This window comes from Hyperolius riggenbachi, chromosome 8, assembly GCF_040937935.1.
Source record: "Hyperolius riggenbachi isolate aHypRig1 chromosome 8, aHypRig1.pri, whole genome shotgun sequence".
In the NCBI taxonomy this organism is placed as follows: Eukaryota; Metazoa; Chordata; class Amphibia; order Anura; family Hyperoliidae; genus Hyperolius; species Hyperolius riggenbachi.
The window spans coordinates 44786522-44808635 of NC_090653.1; the positions used below are offsets into that span (position 1 = coordinate 44786522).

At 41.2% G+C, this 22114-nt stretch overlaps 1 protein-coding gene across 1 annotated transcript in view; it reads right to left on the reverse strand.

Annotated features, from left to right (window-relative positions):
- Positions 1-22114, reverse strand: part of LOC137528779 (complement factor B-like) — a 150909-nt gene that overhangs the window by 63450 nt on the left and 65345 nt on the right. The window contains exons 8-9 of the mRNA XM_068250351.1: positions 3197-3328; positions 1475-1561 (exon numbers count right to left, since the gene is read on the reverse strand). Of these exons, the coding sequence (XP_068106452.1) occupies positions 1475-1561; positions 3197-3328 (219 nt within the window). The remainder of the gene's footprint in view (positions 1-1474; positions 1562-3196; positions 3329-22114) is intronic.

Genomic DNA, 22114 nt, shown 5'->3' on the forward strand with positions numbered 1-22114 from the left:
AGGTCTGGGGGCATCTGACTACTTTACACTGAGGAGTAATCTGGTTAGGTATGCTGAAAAGTGTGTGTGTGTGTGTGGGGGGGGGGGGGGGGGGAGGGGGGGGGATTGGGATGGGGCAGCCTGTGATAGTGAGCCTTGGGCGGTAAAACCCTGAAGAGGCAGCCCCCTACTGAGTTACACCTGAATACCGACATACTCAGAAGCAATGACACGTGTGGTGTTACAAACGCTGCCATTTAGCTGCACATAATTGCAGCCGAAAGGGACTCGTGGCTGTATGTCTGAGCTGCCCGATTAGGGCAGAGTTCAGCCTGCCGTGTGAAAGCCAGAGTACCAGACTAAACTTAGTAGTCCAGGATTGAGAAGCAAAACGGTGACGGCCCAGGCCACATTTTTAGGGTTTAAAGAGAACCCGAGGTGGGTTTGAAGAATATTATCTGCATACAGAGGCTGGATCTGCCTATACAGCCCAGCCTCTGTTGCTATCCCAAACCCCCCTAAGGTCCCCCTGCACTCTGCAATCCCTCATAAATCACAGCCACGCTACTGACAAACAGCTTGTCAGAGCTGGCTGTGTTTATCTCTATAGTGTCAGTCTGCTGCTCTCCCCGCCTCCTGCAGAACTCCAGTCCCCGCCTGCATCCCTTCCCTCCCTGCTGATTGGAGGGAAGGGACGGGGGCAGGGACCGGAGCTATGCAGGAGGCGTGGGAGCAGCTGAGACTGACACTACAGATGTAAACACAGCCTCACAGCATGGCTGTGATTTATGAGGGATTGCAGAGTGCAGGGGGACCTTAGTGGGGTTTGGGATAGCAACAGAGGCTGGGCTGTATAGGCAGATCCAGCCTCTGTATGCAGATAACAGTCTTTAAACACACCTCGGGTTCTCTTTAAGCCAGTGAAAAGGGTATTTAGAATATTTCTAGTACCTTACGCACAAAGATATTGCAGTCTCATGAAAACTAATAATACTTTTAAAGACCTCTTCTGGTCTTCATGAAGGTCCCCATCCTTTAGTACTAGAGGGCCCTTCTATAGGACTTTCTGGCTGGAAGACAACCAGGACATTTGGTGTGGAGGGTGACTTTTTTAAATTTATTTATTTATTTTGTGAAATCTTTAGGGCCGGTTCACACACAGACGCTTGGCCGGGACACGTCGTTAAAAACTCCCAATAAAGTGAATGGCAGTGTTTATATGGGGCGGTGAGTATCTTTTACCGGCGTTTGCACGCATGCAGTGTTCCGATCCCGATTTTACCCGTCTTTCCTGGTGACGCTGGACAATACATGCGGCATCCAGGGCCGGTTACCGCCGTGTCTTTGGGAAGGCACCGAAAGCCCCCCGAATGAGACGCCGATGAACGGGACGCCGCTGGAAGCTGGGAAGAAGCCCGTGCCCTTATGAAAGTGCCATGCTATTGTCAGTGTTGTGGAAATGATTAGACTTCAGTACAACTAGACTGGTGCATACCCAGCGCCTCTTCCTCCTTTGTGACGTTCAGCAAAGTTTTGACCTTGTTCACTCCGACCATTGGATCTCCACCCATATTATGTTTTCCTTAGGAGATAAAATATAATTGGTTATCATGAAGGCAGGAGAGTAGCACTAGCCATAACAATTTCAGGGGATACTATGAGAACCAGGATTGAACTTCACCCAGTAGCTGATACTCCCTTTCCCACAAGCAATCTTTACCTTTTCTCGAATAGATCATCAGGGACATCTGTTATGGCTGATATTGTGGTGAAACGCCTCCCACAGTTTAATGTCAGGACCATTGCACTGTGGGAAAATATGGCTGTTTCTAACTTCCAAGCAAGCAGTATCTCCCTTTGTGCATATATTTATATATATAGTGGCAGTTGATGCTGCCTAGTTTGTTTCTATGTCTGCCAGTAGTAAAGATGCTGACCCGAAGGCTCATGGCGGATCAAACAGCATGAACGAATTACACGGCACATATTCATTATTTCTTGACCTGTCTTCTATTTTTCTTCTACTTTGTAACTTCTCACTTTGCTATGACTTGATTTATTTATTTTTACCCTGCTACTATTTTTTGGTAAAGTTCCTTTTTAAAAGACAACTGAAGCAAGGGGGATATGGAGGCTGCCATGTTTATTTCCTTTTCGACAACTGTAGCTGTGTTGGTAAGGCAGTGAAGGCAGTGGCTGTGTTGGCAAAGCAGTGAAGGCAGTTGTTGTGTTGGCAAAGCAGTGAAAGTAGTGGCAGTGTTGGTATAGCAGTGAAGGCAGTGGCTGTGTTGGTAAAGCAGTGAAGGCATTGGCTATTGGCTGTGTTGGTAAAGCAGTGAAGGCAGTGGCTGTGTTGGTATAGCAGTGAATACAGAGGCTGTGTTGGTATGGCAGTGAAGGCAATGGCTGTGTTGGTATGGCAGTGAAGGCAGTGGCTGTGATGGTACGATAGTGAAGGCAGTGGCTGTGTTGGTATGGCAGTGAACCCAGTGGCTGTGTTGGAATGGCAGTGAAGGCAGGGGCTGTGTTGGTATGGCAGTGAAGGCAGTGGCTGTGTTGGTATGGCAGTGAAGGCAGTGGCTGTGTTGGTATAGCAGTGAAGGCAGTGGCTGTGTTGGTATGGCAGTGAAGGGAGTGGCTGTGTTGGTATGGCAGTGAAGGCAGTTGTTGCATTGGCAAAGCAGTGAAGACAGTGGCTGTGTTGGTATGGAAGTGAAGGCAGTGGCTATATTGGTATGCCAGTGAAGACAGTGGCAGTGTTGGTATGACAGTGAAGGCAGTGGCTGTGTTGCTATGGCAGTGAAGGCAGTGGCTGTGTTGGTAAGGCAGTGGCTGTGTTGGTATGGCAGTGAAGGCAGTGGCTGTGTTGGTATGGCAGTGAAGGCAGTTGTTGCATTGGCAAAGCAGTGAAGACAGTGGCTGTGTTGGTATGGAAGTGAAGGCAATGGCCGTGTTGCTATGGCAGTGAAGGCAGTGGCTGTGGCAGTGCAAAGGTATAGGCACTACGATTGTTATTCATTGGGGTAGAGGAGAAGACCATGCTTGAATAGTGATTGGAGCAAAGCCTCTATGTATATGGGAGGGAATATAACTTGGTGGTTGAAGAGAATTGGCAGAAGCTCTCTCTGGGTTTATGGCTTTTCTTCGATATAAAATATGTAACTACCTGTGAGGTTTGAGGGCTAAAAGCATGTAAGTACAGACACTGAGCACTTACCATCTGTCATAAGTATGATGACGTTGGAAGTACTGAAAAACGTATCAGGATATCTCAGCTTGAACAGACTCAGCTCACGGTCCACCATCAGAAAAGCTGCATTTGTGTTAGTACCTCTTTTATCCTCATGTTCTGTTGTAGCAAAAACAAACACACAATAAAAAAAATCACCACAATCAGGGCACAGAACCACAAATGCCATATTCAGCTGTTATCTTTTCCACATGCCAACCAATTTTTAAAGGATACCCGAGGTGACATGTGACATGATGTACAATGGGAGAAAAAAGAAACCCTTTAAAAAGCACCACTCAGGAATAATGTAGCAAAAAATATTAATTTATTATTGTTGCAAAAAGGTTCTATATGAAGTACACTTCACAAAACATTCATGGTTAAAAGCAATTAAAATACACACAATAACCCCCATATCTCAACTCTCTGCCAAAGAAATACATATATCAAAAAACAATATTTCACCATGCAAAGTATATGTTGCAAACCACCTATATCTGATAATGGAAAATCCTCAAAGGGCTCAGGAACTGTGCCCAAATAGGAAAGAACCCGGGTTCAGTATATAACATGAAATGTATAGCAATAGAGACAAAGTTCCCTTGTCATGTGATCTGTGCTAAATGAATAAATCAACAATAATATACAACCAATGGCACAAAATCCCTGCAATGTATAATAAACAATAATTAAACCTGAAAAATAGTGACACAATTAGTGATAGGCAGGACCAGTGAAGCTACCGTGGCAGTCCATAGTGAAAGTGAAGAGGTATACTTAGCCCAGTAATGGTGGATAGGAGGCAGGCAAGGTGAAGGCAGAGAGAGGCAGAGGGTTCCCTCAAACGGACCCACTAGTTTCGCGGGCGTTATCCCGCTTTATCAAGGAAGGAGGGAGACATCCGTGCTGTATCGCCGCCATTGCGGCGTTTAAATAGTAATGGAGAGTGATCACGGAAGGCCAGACGCCCCCGGAGGTGACGTCAATGAAGGCGGAAACTACGTCAGTAGAGGCCAGGATCTCGTAACCACGCTGGAACGCGGAAGTCCGGGTATGTATTAAAGCGCAGACCTGCGCAGTGTGTTAAACGGCCAATCTACTATGCAGCCATCTTATAGAAGACTGTAAGGGCGTCCCAATATAGGGACATCCAGATATCTAAGTGGCCACATACTGTCACCCACTGCTAGGGGCTGCGCACAGCCTCAGGAAATAAATACTACAAAGAGAGAAGCCTAAAAGAAAGAATGGAAAAATGCATAAATAAGGTTATTTGCCCATAGATCCTCATCAAAAGAGCACCATCACCAAGAATGTCATAAAAGCTTGATAAGACAGTTTAAATATCAAACACTGTCAATGACACATACTGAATTCATTAATGCATAAGCAGTCCAATGCTCTAGGGGATATTAACTCTACATTCCTATCAACAAATCCTTCAGCTTTGACTAAATTGTAACAAAGGGCTATTAGCTCTTAAAGGGGAAGTACCCCTCAAGTTCATTGTCTTTGCCACCCAGGACAACCAATAAGGGAGGCAAGATGACTTCAAAGTCCAATGTTTCATCATAATTCATTGTCCCCAAAAGATGTATGGTCCAATCCAAGGAGGCATCCAGAAACCAAGTCCAACACGGTGGTCATGAGTCCAAATAAACGTTGACATTATTCATAATACAGTAGTCCATAACATCAATCAACAGGGACTATAATACTTCTGTATGTAAAGAGAAAAAAGAGGGAAACGATATAAATTTGTATCCTTGATTAAACACATGGAAGAAGGCAATTATATATGCAAGATGATCAATAACAGATATCTTTTAACCAGAAATTTAACCCACAAACCCAGACCAGTCTATTTCTTCATTTAAACCAATTGGTGACAGACTATTCAGCTGGCAAATCCATCTTGCCTCCCTTCTAAGAAGTTGTCTTAGTATGTCACCACCTCTTATATTTAGTTTAACCTGCTCAATGCCACAAACAGTTAGGCCACTACAGGAACCATGATGTTCCTCCAGGAAGTGTGATGCTACTGAGGTAAGTGTTTTTCCTGCTTCTCTATGTTTTGAAGCCAGCCTAATATTTGAAAGATGTTGTTGTATTCGAATTTTTAACATGTTCTTCGTCTGACCAACATATATTTTCTGACATGGACAGGTTATGGCATAGATCACTCCAGCACTTTTGCAGTTGATAAATTTGTTGATTTTATAATTCCTAGTACCCCTGCATGTTCCAATTTCCATACAAGGACACACATTACAGTCACCGCAAGGGTGACTACCCCGAAGGGAATCTGCAAATCTTCTCCTATCCACATTCCTATAATGTTGGTCAGACGAAGAACATGTTAAAAATTCGAATACAACAACATCTTTCAAATATTAGGCTGGCTTCAAAACATAGAGAAGCAGGAAAAACACTTACCTCAGTAGCATCACACTTCCTGGAGGAACATCATGGTTCCTGTAGTGGCCTAACTGTTTGTGGCATTGAGCAGGTTAAACTAAATATAAGAGGTGGTGACATAGTAAGACAACTTCTTAGAAGGGAGGCAAGATGGATTTGCCAGCTGAATAGTCTGTCACCAATTGGTTTAAATGAAGAAATAGACTGGTCTGGGTTTGTGGGTTAAATTTCTGGTTAAAAGACATCTGTTATTGATCATCTTGCATATATAATTGCCTTCTTCCATGTGTTTAATCAAGGATACAAATTTATATCGTTTCCCTCTTTTTTCTCTTTACATACAGAAGTATTATAGTCCCTGTTGATTGATGTTATGGACTACTGCATTATGAATAATGTCAACGTTTATTTGGACTCATGACCACCGTGTTGGACTTGGTTTCTGGATGCCTCCTTGGATTGGACCATACATCTTTTGGGGACAATGAATTATGATGAAACATTGGACTTTGAAGTCATCTTGCCTCCCTTATTGGTTGTCCTGGGTGGCAAAGACAATGAACTTGAGGGGTACTTCCCCTTTAAGAGCTAATAGCCCTTTGTTACAATTTAGTCAAAGCTGAAGGATTTGTTGATAGGAATGTAGAGTTAATATCCCCTAGAGCATTGGACTGCTTATGCATTAATGAATTCAGTATGTGTCATTGACAGTGTTTGATATTTAAACTGTCTTATCAAGCTTTTATGACATTCTTGGTGATGGTGCTCTTTTGATGAGGATCTATGGGCAAATAACCTTATTTATGCATTTTTCCATTCTTTCTTTTAGGCTTCTCTCTTTGTAGTATTTATTTCCTGAGGCTGTGCGCAGCCCCTAGCAGTGGGTGACAGTATGTGGCCACTTAGATATCTGGATGTCCCTATATTGGGACGCCCTTACAGTCTTCTATAAGATGGCTGCATAGTAGATTGGCCGTTTAACACACTGCGCAGGTCTGCGCTTTAATACATACCCGGACTTCCGCGTTCCAGCGTGGTTACGAGATCCTGGCCTCTACTGACGTAGTTTCCGCCTTCATTGACGTCACCTCCGGGGGCGTCTGGCCTTCCGTGATCACTCTCCATTACTATTTAAACGCCGCAATGGCGGCGATACAGCACGGATGTCTCCCTCCTTCCTTGATAAAGCGGGATAACGCCCGCGAAACTAGTGGGTCCGTTTGAGGGAACCCTCTGCCTCTCTCTGCCTTCACCTTGCCTGCCTCCTATCCACCATTACTGGGCTAAGTATACCTCTTCACTTTCACTATGGACTGCCACGGTAGCTTCACTGGTCCTGCCTATCACTAATTGTGTCACTATTTTTCAGGTTTAATTATTGTTTATTATACATTGCAGGGATTTTGTGCCATTGGTTGTATATTATTGTTGATTTATTCATTTAGCACAGATCACATGACAAGGGAACTTTGTCTCTATTGCTATACATTTCATGTTATATACTGAACCCAGGTTCTTTCCGATTTGGGCACAGTTCCTGAGCCCTTTGAGGATTTTCCATTATCAGATATAGGTGGTTTGCAACATATACTTTGCATGGTGAAATATTGTTTTTTGATATATGTATTTCTTTGGCAGAGAGTTGAGATATGGGGGTTATTGTGTGTATTTTAATTGCTTTTAACCATGAATGTTTTGTAAAGTGTACTTCATATAGAACCTTTTTGCAACAATAATAAATTAATATTTTTTGCTACATTATTCCTGAGTGGTGCTTTTTAAAGGGTTTCTTTTTTCTCCCATTGTACATATATGTTGTTGGACCCTAGCACACTGCAGGTATATATAGGTGTGCAGACATACTTGATTCAATTGTGAATTTTTGTAAGGGGGTACTATACTGGATGCCTCCCTTTTTCTGTCTAGCACCCTGTATACATAGATGTATATACATATATACATCTGTATAGATTGGATAAATTGAATAATATAGAAATTGTACACTTCATTCACCATTCTAAAATGGAGGGTTATATTGAGGCTTTGGAAACAGGCTGGAATCGCAGATTACAAACAGTTCTAGCGGGTGAACATTCAGGCTCCAATGACAGTGTTCCTGAGGAGGCTAAGAAATTATGTAGATCCTTTAAAGAGGCCAATAAGGCCATTTTGAAATTATGGTGGAATATACATAGCCTCCAACAATATAAAAAGGATAAGATTTATCCTCGAGGCTTAAGAGTTCAGATTTTTCCCACTTGGGAAGTAATAGACGAATTTAAAGCAACCTGGGAGGAGGGCCTGGGAAAATGCTCAATTATAATCATTGATATGCTGATTGAGCATGATGAGAAATTGTTGACAAAAAAGAAAAATGAATTAAAGGATTTAGATGCTGCAATGCAAGCTTTTGACAAGAGCACTGTCATTCAACCGTTTTTTACTCAATTAAAGAAGGATATGATGAATTTTGAACAGGTCATAGTAGATGGCAAACAAAAGAAATTGGCTAGGGATAGGCAGGACTATGTGAATGGGGCAGCCTATAGATGGAAACATAGGGGCAATGGGAGGAGGCGGAGACGGTTCCCCAAACCTCGAGGTCCCCAGGGAGCAGGTCCCCAGGGAGTGGGCCCCCAGGGAGCAGGCCCTAATACCCCCAAAATGCCACCAGTGGAGGATCGGGGTGTTAGACATGACTCTTCAGCTTCTACCAATGATTTTTTATCGGAAAGCGACACCGATCTAGAAAACGAACCAGGAGGGGCGGTAGGAGATATAAGGCAAAAGACTCTCAGAGCTCAATTAGTACAACCCAACAAACGTCAGAGAATACAACATCTTACGGATTAAAGGTCATTAATTTATCACAATACCAACTTTCAGATGCAGAACAGAATGTACTTTCAAGGGGACTGTCTTTTTCACCAACAAAGAGTTTTGATAAATTTGAGTTTTTAAAGGATTTATATTTATTTTGCAGAAAATTGCTCTTCAAAAAATATTTTGAGAGCGGAAATGGTATACCACCTAATCTAGAATCTCTGGATAGACAAGTATTTGGTGATTTGATGTACCTTTTGGAAGAAAATCAATCGGAGACAGGGGTGAGTAGACGGTCAAGGATTTTTCGTCCACCTTCCAGATGCATGATAGCATTTAACACCTGTCCGGCTATTAAAATATTTTTTGAAACCACATGGAAAGAAATTGTAGCTTTACCTGTGGTAGCGAATCAAGGTTTAAATCTCACTAGAGAAGAAATTAAAGCTATAACCAATTTGTCTACTAATGATTTGTTTCTTATCAAGGAAGCAGACAAGGGGGGCAATGTTGTCCTATGGCCCAGGGACATGTATCTGGAAGAAGCAAAGAAGCAACTTAATAACAACATGAACTATGTCAGACTTCCTGGAAACCCCACGGAATATTACAAAGCACTTTTGGAGGACCTTTTGTGGACAGCAAAAGATGAAGGTATTATTACAAAAAGAGAATTTGACTTTTTATCTGTTAAACATCCTGTGACGCCGACATTTTATCTCCTGCCAAAAATTCACAAAAATCAAAAATGTCCCCCTGGTAGGCCTATAGTGTCTGGAATTGGTGGCCTAACAGCGCCTTCCTGTGAATTCATTGATTTTTTCTTGCAACATCATGTCATGAGCTTGAGTTCCTATCTTCGGGACAGTATGGACCTTTTAAAGATCCTGGAAGGTCTGGTGGTACCACAGGGGACCATATTAGTAAGTTTTGATGTTGAGTCATTGTATACCAATGTTACACATGAGTGGGCCTTGAGAGCTGTCAATTACTTTTTGGAGACAGAAGATAACCAACAAGGGGAGTTGAAGACATTCATTTTACAACTAACCAACTTTGTTTTAGGACATAATTATTTTGTGTTTGATAATTCCTACTACAAGCAAGTGTGTGGTGTTGCGATGGGCGCTAAATGCGCGCCGTCAGTCGCTAATTTGTTTTTGGGACTCTGGGAAAAGGAAGTTGTGTTTGGACAGGACTTTGAGAAATATCATCCTCACATACTAGGTTGGCACAGATTTATAGATGATATCTTTATGCTGTGGGATGGACCACTGGAATTATGTGACGAATTTTCAAATGCTCTAAATCATAATGATATGAACATCCATTTAACCAGACATTTTTCTTTCACAGAGATTGAATTTCTGGATATTAAAATCAAGGTTGGTAGTGAAGGCCAGTTACAAACAGATCTGTTTCGTAAGCAGACAGCAGTGAACTCATTATTGCACTACAAAAGTGCCCATACAAGGTCATTACGTGACAATATTCCTACAGGGCAATTTCTACGGATTCGCCGGATTTGTTCTGATGAAGCTGATTTTTCTTTGCAGGCACAAAATCTTACTAAACGCTTTAAGGAAAGGGGGTATCCAAGGACAGTCATATCCAAGGCATTCAAGCGAGCTAAGTCCCACACACGTGATGATTTACTTCATACCACACAGAGGACAACTGATACAATGGTGAGACTCAGCACAATGTACAATAATCAGTGGAAAGATATTTACAGGATTCTTAACCATACCTGGCCTATTTTGCAGTCAGATGTGACCGTGGCAAGATTCATTAGTCCTCATGCATCCATATCAGCAAAGAAATGCCCGAGTCTTAAGGACAAACTTTGCACGAGCCATTATAGGAATGTGGATAGGAGAAGATTTGCAGATTCCCTTCGGGGTAGTCACCCTTGCGGTGACTGTAATGTGTGTAGGTATATGCGTCCTTGTATGGAAATTGGAACATGCAGGGGTACTAGGAATTATAAAATCAACAAATTTATCAACTGCAAAAGTGCTGGAGTGATCTATGCCATAACCTGTCCATGTCAGAAAATATATGTTGGTCAGACGAAGAACATGTTAAAAATTCGAATACAACAACATCTTTCAAATATTAGGCTGGCTTCAAAACATAGAGAAGCAGGAAAAACACTTACCTCAGTAGCATCACACTTCCTGGAGGAACATCATGGTTCCTGTAGTGGCCTAACTGTTTGTGGCATTGAGCAGGTTAAACTAAATATAAGAGGTGGTGACATAGTAAGACAACTTCTTAGAAGGGAGGCAAGATGGATTTGCCAGCTGAATAGTCTGTCACCAATTGGTTTAAATGAAGAAATAGACTGGTCTGGGTTTGTGGGTTAAATTTCTGGTTAAAAGACATCTGTTATTGATCATCTTGCATATATAATTGCCTTCTTCCATGTGTTTAATCAAGGATACAAATTTATATCGTTTCCCTCTTTTTTCTCTTTACATACAGAAGTATTATAGTCCCTGTTGATTGATGTTATGGACTACTGCATTATGAATAATGTCAACGTTTATTTGGACTCATGACCACCGTGTTGGACTTGGTTTCTGGATGCCTCCTTGGATTGGACCATACATCTTTTGGGGACAATGAATTATGATGAAACATTGGACTTTGAAGTCATCTTGCCTCCCTTATTGGTTGTCCTGGGTGGCAAAGACAATGAACTTGAGGGGTACTTCCCCTTTAAGAGCTAATAGCCCTTTGTTACAATTTAGTCAAAGCTGAAGGATTTGTTGATAGGAATGTAGAGTTAATATCCCCTAGAGCATTGGACTGCTTATGCATTAATGAATTCAGTATGTGTCATTGACAGTGTTTGATATTTAAACTGTCTTATCAAGCTTTTATGACATTCTTGGTGATGGTGTTCTTTTGATGAGGATCTATGGGCAAATAACCTTATTTATGCATTTTTCCATTCTTTCTTTTAGGCTTCTCTCTTTGTAGTATTTATTTCCTGAGGCTGTGCGCAGCCCCTAGCAGTGGGTGACAGTATGTGGCCACTTAGATATCTGGATGTCCCTATATTGGGACGCCCTTACAGTCTTCTATAAGATGGCTGCATAGTAGATTGGCCGTTTAACACACTGCGCAGGTCTGCGCTTTAATACATACCCGGACTTCCGCGTTCCAGCGTGGTTACGAGATCCTGGCCTCTACTGACGTAGTTTCCGCCTTCATTGACGTCACCTCCGGGGGCGTCTGGCCTTCCGTGATCACTCTCCATTACTATTTAAACGCCGCAATGGCGGCGATACAGCACGGATGTCTCCCTCCTTCCTTGATAAAGCGGGATAACGCCCGCGAAACTAGTGGGTCCGTTTGAGGGAACCCTCTGCCTCTCTCTGCCTTCACCTTGCCTGCCTCCTATCCACCATTACTGGGCTAAGTATACCTCTTCACTTTCACTATGGACTGCCACGGTAGCTTCACTGGTCCTGCCTATCACTAATTGTGTCACTATTTTTCAGGTTTAATTATTGTTTATTATACATTGCAGGGATTTTGTGCCATTGGTTGTATATTATTGTTGATTTATTCATTTAGCACAGATCACATGACAAGGGAACTTTGTCTCTATTGCTATACATTTCATGTTATATACTGAACCCAGGTTCTTTCCGATTTGGGCACAGTTCCTGAGCCCTTTGAGGATTTTCCATTATCAGATATAGGTGGTTTGCAACATATACTTTGCATGGTGAAATATTGTTTTTTGATATATGTATTTCTTTGGCAGAGAGTTGAGATATGGGGGTTATTGTGTGTATTTTAATTGCTTTTAACCATGAATGTTTTGTAAAGTGTACTTCATATAGAACCTTTTTGCAACAATAATAAATTAATATTTTTTGCTACATTATTCCTGAGTGGTGCTTTTTAAAGGGTTTCTTTTTTCTCCCATTGTACATATATGTTGTTGGACCCTAGCACACTGCAGGTATATATAGGTGTGCAGACATACTTGATTCAATTGTGAATTTTTGTAAGGGGGTACTATACTGGATGCCTCCCTTTTTCTGTCTAGCACCCTGTATACATAGATGTATATACATATATACATCTGTATAGATTGGATAAATTGAATAATATAGAAATTGTACACTTCATTCACCATTCTAAAATGGAGGGTTATATTGAGGCTTTGGAAACAGGCTGGAATCGCAGATTACAAACAGTTCTAGCGGGTGAACATTCAGGCTCCAATGACAGTGTTCCTGAGGAGGCTAAGAAATTATGTAGATCCTTTAAAGAGGCCAATAAGGCCATTTTGAAATTATGGTGGAATATACATAGCCTCCAACAATATAAAAAGGATAAGATTTATCCTCGAGGCTTAAGAGTTCAGATTTTTCCCACTTGGGAAGTAATAGACGAATTTAAAGCAACCTGGGAGGAGGGCCTGGGAAAATGCTCAATTATAATCATTGATATGCTGATTGAGCATGATGAGAAATTGTTGACAAAAAAGAAAAATGAATTAAAGGATTTAGATGCTGCAATGCAAGCTTTTGACAAGAGCACTGTCATTCAACCGTTTTTTACTCAATTAAAGAAGGATATGATGAATTTTGAACAGGTCATAGTAGATGGCAAACAAAAGAAATTGGCTAGGGATAGGCAGGACTATGTGAATGGGGCAGCCTATAGATGGAAACATAGGGGCAATGGGAGGAGGCGGAGACGGTTCCCCAAACCTCGAGGTCCCCAGGGAGCAGGTCCCCAGGGAGTGGGCCCCCAGGGAGCAGGCCCTAATACCCCCAAAATGCCACCAGTGGAGGATCGGGGTGTTAGACATGACTCTTCAGCTTCTACCAATGATTTTTTATCGGAAAGCGACACCGATCTAGAAAACGAACCAGGAGGGGCGGTAGGAGATATAAGGCAAAAGACTCTCAGAGCTCAATTAGTACAACCCAACAAACGTCAGAGAATACAACATCTTACGGATTAAAGGTCATTAATTTATCACAATACCAACTTTCAGATGCAGAACAGAATGTACTTTCAAGGGGACTGTCTTTTTCACCAACAAAGAGTTTTGATAAATTTGAGTTTTTAAAGGATTTATATTTATTTTGCAGAAAATTGCTCTTCAAAAAATATTTTGAGAGCGGAAATGATATACCACCTAATCTAGAATCTCTGGATAGACAAGTATTTGGTGATTTGATGTACCTTTTGGAAGAAAATCAATCGGAGACAGGGGTGAGTAGACGGTCAAGGATTTTTCGTCCACCTTCCAGATGCATGATAGCATTTAACACCTGTCCGGCTATTAAAATATTTTTTGAAACCACATGGAAAGAAATTGTAGCTTTACCTGTGGTAGCGAATCAAGGTTTAAATCTCACTAGAGAAGAAATTAAAGCTATAACCAATTTGTCTACTAATGATTTGTTTCTTATCAAGGAAGCAGACAAGGGGGGCAATGTTGTCCTATGGCCCAGGGACATGTATCTGGAAGAAGCAAAGAAGCAACTTAATAACAACATGAACTATGTCAGACTTCCTGGAAACCCCACGGAATATTACAAAGCACTTTTGGAGGACCTTTTGTGGACAGCAAAAGATGAAGGTATTATTACAAAAAGAGAATTTGACTTTTTATCTGTTAAACATCCTGTGACGCCGACATTTTATCTCCTGCCAAAAATTCACAAAAATCAAAAATGTCCCCCTGGTAGGCCTATAGTGTCTGGAATTGGTGGCCTAACAGCGCCTTCCTGTGAATTCATTGATTTTTTCTTGCAACATCATGTCATGAGCTTGAGTTCCTATCTTCGGGACAGTATGGACCTTTTAAAGATCCTGGAAGGTCTGGTGGTACCACAGGGGACCATATTAGTAAGTTTTGATGTTGAGTCATTGTATACCAATGTTACACATGAGTGGGCCTTGAGAGCTGTCAATTACTTTTTGGAGACAGAAGATAACCAACAAGGGGAGTTGAAGACATTCATTTTACAACTAACCAACTTTGTTTTAGGACATAATTATTTTGTGTTTGATAATTCCTACTACAAGCAAGTGTGTGGTGTTGCGATGGGCGCTAAATGCGCGCCGTCAGTCGCTAATTTGTTTTTGGGACTCTGGGAAAAGGAAGTTGTGTTTGGACAGGACTTTGAGAAATATCATCCTCACATACTAGGTTGGCACAGATTTATAGATGATATCTTTATGCTGTGGGATGGACCACTGGAATTATGTGACGAATTTTCAAATGCTCTAAATCATAATGATATGAACATCCATTTAACCAGACATTTTTCTTTCACAGAGATTGAATTTCTGGATATTAAAATCAAGGTTGGTAGTGAAGGCCAGTTACAAACAGATCTGTTTCGTAAGCAGACAGCAGTGAACTCATTATTGCACTACAAAAGTGCCCATACAAGGTCATTACGTGACAATATTCCTACAGGGCAATTTCTACGGATTCGCCGGATTTGTTCTGATGAAGCTGATTTTTCTTTGCAGGCACAAAATCTTACTAAACGCTTTAAGGAAAGGGGGTATCCAAGGACAGTCATATCCAAGGCATTCAAGCGAGCTAAGTCCCACACACGTGATGATTTACTTCATACCACACAGAGGACAACTGATACAATGGTGAGACTCAGCACAATGTACAATAATCAGTGGAAAGATATTTACAGGATTCTTAACCATACCTGGCCTATTTTGCAGTCAGATGTGACCGTGGCAAGATTCATTAGTCCTCATGCATCCATATCAGCAAAGAAATGCCCGAGTCTTAAGGACAAACTTTGCACGAGCCATTATAGGAATGTGGATAGGAGAAGATTTGCAGATTCCCTTCGGGGTAGTCACCCTTGCGGTGACTGTAATGTGTGTAGGTATATGCGTCCTTGTATGGAAATTGGAACATGCAGGGGTACTAGGAATTATAAAATCAACAAATTTATCAACTGCAAAAGTGCTGGAGTGATCTATGCCATAACCTGTCCATGTCAGAAAATATATGTTGGTCAGACGAAGAACATGTTAAAAATTCGAATACAACAACATCTTTCAAATGTTAGGCTGGCTTCAAAACATAGAGAAGCAGGAAAAACACTTACCTCAGTAGCATCACACTTCCTGGAGGAACATCATGGTTCCTGTAGTGGCCTAACTGTTTGTGGCATTGAGCAGGTTAAACTAAATATAAGAGGTGGTGACATAGTAAGACAACTTCTTAGAAGGGAGGCAAGATGGATTTGCCAGCTGAATAGTCTGTCACCAATTGGTTTAAATGAAGAAATAGACTGGTCTGGGTTTGTGGGTTAAATTTCTGGTTAAAAGATATCTGTTATTGATCATCTTGCATATATAATTGCCTTCTTCCATGTGTTTAATCAAGGATACAAATTTATATCGTTTCCCTCTTTTTTCTCTTTACATACAGAAGTATTATAGTCCCTGTTGATTGATGTTATGGACTACTGTATTATGAATAATGTCAACGTTTATTTGGACTCATGACCACCGTGTTGGACTTGGTTTCTGGATGCCTCCTTGGATTGGACCATACATCTTTTGGGGACAATGAATTATGATGAAACATTGGACTTTGAAGTCATCTTGCCTCCCTTATTGGTTGTCCTGGGTGGCAAAGACAATGAACTTGAGGGGTACTTCCCCTTTAAGAGCTAATAGCCCTTTGTTACAATTTAGTCAAAGCTGAAGGATTTGTTGATAGGAATGTAGAGTTAATATCCCCTAGAGCATTGGACTGCTTATGCATTAATGAATTCAGTATGTGTCATTGACAGTGTTTGATATTTAAACTGTCTTATCAAGCTTTTATGACATTCTTGGTGATGGTGCTCTTTTGATGAGGATCTATGGGCAAATAACCTTATTTATGCATTTTTCCATTCTTTCTTTTAGGCTTCTCTCTTTGTAGTATTTATTTCCTGAGGCTGTGCGCAGCCCCTAGCAGTGGGTGACAGTATGTGGCCACTTAGATATCTGGATGTCCCTATATTGGGACGCCCTTACAGTCTTCTATAAGATGGCTGCATAGTAGATTGGCCGTTTAACACACTGCGCAGGTCTGCGCTTTAATACATACCCGGACTTCCGCGTTCCAGAGTGGTTACGAGATCCTGGCCTCTACTGACGTAGTTTCCGCCTTCATTGACGTCACCTCCGGGGGCGTCTGGCCTTCCGTGATCACTCTCCATTACTATTTAAACGCCGCAATGGCGGCGATACAGCACGGATGTCTCCCTCCTTCCTTGATAAAGCGGGATAACGCCCGCGAAACTAGTGGGTCCGTTTGAGGGAACCCTCTGCCTCTCTCTGCCTTCACCTTGCCTGCCTCCTATCCACCATTACTGGGCTAAGTATACCTCTTCGCTTTCACTATGGACTGCCACGGTAGCTTCACTGGTCCTGCCTATCACTAATTGTGTCACTATTTTTCAGGTTTAATTATTGTTTATTATACATTGCAGGGATTTTGTGCCATTGGTTGTATATTATTGTTGATTTATTCATTTAGCACAGATCACATGACAAGGGAACTTTGTCTCTATTGCTATACATTTCATGTTATATACTGAACCCGGGTTCTTTCCGATTTGGGCACAGTTCCTGAGCCCTTTGAGGATTTTCCATTATCAGATATAGGTGGTTTGCAACATATACTTTGCATGGTGAAATATTGTTTTTTGATATATGTATTTCTTTGGCAGAGAGTTGAGATATGGGGGTTATTGTGTGTATTTTAATTGCTTTTAACCATGAATGTTTTGTGAAGTGTACTTCATATAGAACCTTTTTGCAACAATAATAAATTAATATTTTTTGCTACATTATTCCTGAGTGGTGCTTTTTAAAGGGTTTCTTTTTTCTCCCATTGTACATATATGTTGTTGGACCCTAGCACACTGCAGGTATATATAGGTGTGCAGACATACTTGATTCAATTGTGAATTTTTGTAAGGGGGTACTATACTGGATGCCTCCCTTTTTCTGTCTAGCACCCTGTATACATAGATGTATATACATATATACATCTGTATAGATTGGATAAATTGAATAATATAGAAATTGTACACTTCATTCACCATTCTAAAATGGAGGGTTATATTGAGGCTTTGGAAACAGGCTGGAATCGCAGATTACAAACAGTTCTAGCGGGTGAACATTCAGGCTCCAATGACAGTGTTCCTGAGGAGGCTAAGAAATTATGTAGATCCTTTAAAGAGGCCAATAAGGCCATTTTGAAATTATGGTGGAATATACATAGCCTCCAACAATATAAAAAGGATAAGATTTATCCTCGAGGCTTAAGAGTTCAGATTTTTCCCACTTGGGAAGTAATAGACGAATTTAAAGCAACCTGGGAGGAGGGCCTGGGAAAATGCTCAATTATAATCATTGATATGCTGATTGAGCATGATGAGAAATTGTTGACAAAAAAGAAAAATGAATTAAAGGATTTAGATGCTGCAATGCAAGCTTTTGACAAGAGCACTGTCATTCAACCGTTTTTTACTCAATTAAAGAAGGATATGATGAATTTTGAACAGGTCATAGTAGATGGCAAACAAAAGAAATTGGCTAGGGATAGGCAGGACTATGTGAATGGGGCAGCCTATAGATGGAAACATAGGGGCAATGGGAGGAGGCGGAGACGGTTCCCCAAACCTCGAGGTCCCCAGGGAGCAGGTCCCCAGGGAGTGGGCCCCCAGGGAGCAGGCCCTAATACCCCCAAAATGCCACCAGTGGAGGATCGGGGTGTTAGACATGACTCTTCAGCTTCTACCAATGATTTTTTATCGGAAAGCGACACCGATCTAGAAAACGAACCAGGAGGGGCGGTAGGAGATATAAGGCAAAAGACTCTCAGAGCTCAATTAGTACAACCCAACAAACGTCAGAGAATACAACATCTTACGGATTAAAGGTCATTAATTTATCACAATACCAACTTTCAGATGCAGAACAGAATGTACTTTCAAGGGGACTGTCTTTTTCACCAACAAAGAGTTTTGATAAATTTGAGTTTTTAAAGGATTTATATTTATTTTGCAGAAAATTGCTCTTCAAAAAATATTTTGAGAGCGGAAATGATATACCACCTAATCTAGAATCTCTGGATAGACAAGTATTTGGTGATTTGATGTACCTTTTGGAAGAAAATCAATCGGAGACAGGGGTGAGTAGACGGTCAAGGATTTTTCGTCCACCTTCCAGATGCATGATAGCATTTAACACCTGTCCGGCTATTAAAATATTTTTTGAAACCACATGGAAAGAAATTGTAGCTTTACCTGTGGTAGCGAATCAAGGTTTAAATCTCACTAGAGAAGAAATTAAAGCTATAACCAATTTGTCTACTAATGATTTGTTTCTTATCAAGGAAGCAGACAAGGGGGGCAATGTTGTCCTATGGCCCAGGGACATGTATCTGGAAGAAGCAAAGAAGCAACTTAATAACAACATGAACTATGTCAGACTTCCTGGAAACCCCACGGAATATTACAAAGCACTTTTGGAGGACCTTTTGTGGACAGCAAAAGATGAAGGTATTATTACAAAAAGAGAATTTGACTTTTTATCTGTTAAACATCCTGTGACGCCGACATTTTATCTCCTGCCAAAAATTCACAAAAATCAAAAATGTCCCCCTGGTAGGCCTATAGTGTCTGGAATTGGTGGCCTAACAGCGCCTTCCTGTGAATTCATTGATTTTTTCTTGCAACATCATGTCATGAGCTTGAGTTCCTATCTTCGGGACAGTATGGACCTTTTAAAGATCCTGGAAGGTCTGGTGGTACCACAGGGGACCATATTAGTAAGTTTTGATGTTGAGTCATTGTATACCAATGTTACACATGAGTGGGCCTTGAGAGCTGTCAATTACTTTTTGGAGACAGAAGATAACCAACAAGGGGAGTTGAAGACATTCATTTTACAACTAACCAACTTTGTTTTAGGACATAATTATTTTGTGTTTGATAATTCCTACTACAAGCAAGTGTGTGGTGTTGCGATGGGCGCTAAATGCGCGCCGTCAGTCGCTAATTTGTTTTTGGGACTCTGGGAAAAGGAAGTTGTGTTTGGACAGGACTTTGAGAAATATCATCCTCACATACTAGGTTGGCACAGATTTATAGATGATATCTTTATGCTGTGGGATGGACCACTGGAATTATGTGACGAATTTTCAAATGCTCTAAATCATAATGATATGAACATCCATTTAACCAGACATTTTTCTTTCACAGAGATTGAATTTCTGGATATTAAAATCAAGGTTGGTAGTGAAGGCCAGTTACAAACAGATCTGTTTCGTAAGCAGACAGCAGTGAACTCATTATTGCACTACAAAAGTGCCCATACAAGGTCATTACGTGACAATATTCCTACAGGGCAATTTCTACGGATTCGCCGGATTTGTTCTGATGAAGCTGATTTTTCTTTGCAGGCACAAAATCTTACTAAACGCTTTAAGGAAAGGGGGTATCCAAGGACAGTCATATCCAAGGCATTCAAGCGAGCTAAGTCCCACACACGTGATGATTTACTTCATACCACACAGAGGACAACTGATACAATGGTGAGACTCAGCACAATGTACAATAATCAGTGGAAAGATATTTACAGGATTCTTAACCATACCTGGCCTATTTTGCAGTCAGATGTGACCGTGGCAAGATTCATTAGTCCTCATGCATCCATATCAGCAAAGAAATGCCCGAGTCTTAAGGACAAACTTTGCACGAGCCATTATAGGAATGTGGATAGGAGAAGATTTGCAGATTCCCTTCGGGGTAGTCACCCTTGCGGTGACTGTAATGTGTGTAGGTATATGCGTCCTTGTATGGAAATTGGAACATGCAGGGGTACTAGGAATTATAAAATCAACAAATTTATCAACTGCAAAAGTGCTGGAGTGATCTATGCCATAACCTGTCCATGTCAGAAAATATATGTTGGTCAGACGAAGAACATGTTAAAAATTCGAATACAACAACATCTTTCAAATGTTAGGCTGGCTTCAAAACATAGAGAAGCAGGAAAAACACTTACCTCAGTAGCATCACACTTCCTGGAGGAACATCATGGTTCCTGTAGTGGCCTAACTGTTTGTGGCATTGAGCAGGTTAAACTAAATATAAGAGGTGGTGACATAGTAAGACAACTTCTTAGAAGGGAGGCAAGATGGATTTGCCAGCTGAATAGTCTGTCACCAATTGGTTTAAATGAAGAAATAGACTGGTCTGGGTTTGTGGGTTAAATTTCTGGTTAAAAGATATCTGTTATTGATCATCTTGCATATATAATTGCCTTCTTTCATGTGTTTAATCAAGGATACAAATTTATATCGTTTCCCTCTTTTTTCTCTTTACATACAGAAGTATTATAGTCCCTGTTGATTGATGTTATGGACTACTGTATTATGAATAATGTCAACGTTTATTTGGACTCATGACCACCGTGTTGGACTTGGTTTCTGGATGCCTCCTTGGATTGGACCATACATCTTTTGGGGACAATGAATTATGATGAAACATTGGACTTTGAAGTCATCTTGCCTCCCTTATTGGTTGTCCTGGGTGGCAAAGACAATGAACTTGAGGGGTACTTCCCCTTTAAGAGCTAATAGCCCTTTGTTACAATTTAGTCAAAGCTGAAGGATTTGTTGATAGGAATGTAGAGTTAATATCCCCTAGAGCATTGGACTGCTTATGCATTAATGAATTCAGTATGTGTCATTGACAGTGTTTGATATTTAAACTGTCTTATCAAGCTTTTATGACATTCTTGGTGATGGTGCTCTTTTGATGAGGATCTATGGGCAAATAACCTTATTTATGCATTTTTCCATTCTTTCTTTTAGGCTTCTCTCTTTGTAGTATTTATTTCCTGAGGCTGTGCGCAGCCCCTAGCAGTGGGTGACAGTATGTGGCCACTTAGATATCTGGATGTCCCTATATTGGGACGCCCTTACAGTCTTCTATAAGATGGCTGCATAGTAGATTGGCCGTTTAACACACTGCGCAGGTCTGCGCTTTAATACATACCCGGACTTCCGCGTTCCAGAGTGGTTACGAGATCCTGGCCTCTACTGACGTAGTTTCCGCCTTCATTGACGTCACCTCCGGGGGCGTCTGGCCTTCCGTGATCACTCTCCATTACTATTTAAACGCCGCAATGGCGGCGATACAGCACGGATGTCTCCCTCCTTCCTTGATAAAGCGGGATAACGCCCGCGAAACTAGTGGGTCCGTTTGAGGGAACCCTCTGCCTCTCTCTGCCTTCACCTTGCCTGCCTCCTATCCACCATTACTGGGCTAAGTATACCTCTTCGCTTTCACTATGGACTGCCACGGTAGCTTCACTGGTCCTGCCTATCACTAATTGTGTCACTATTTTTCAGGTTTAATTATTGTTTATTATACATTGCAGGGATTTTGTGCCATTGGTTGTATATTATTGTTGATTTATTCATTTAGCACAGATCACATGACAAGGGAACTTTGTCTCTATTGCTATACATTTCATGTTATATACTGAACCCGGGTTCTTTCCGATTTGGGCACAGTTCCTGAGCCCTTTGAGGATTTTCCATTATCAGATATAGGTGGTTTGCAACAT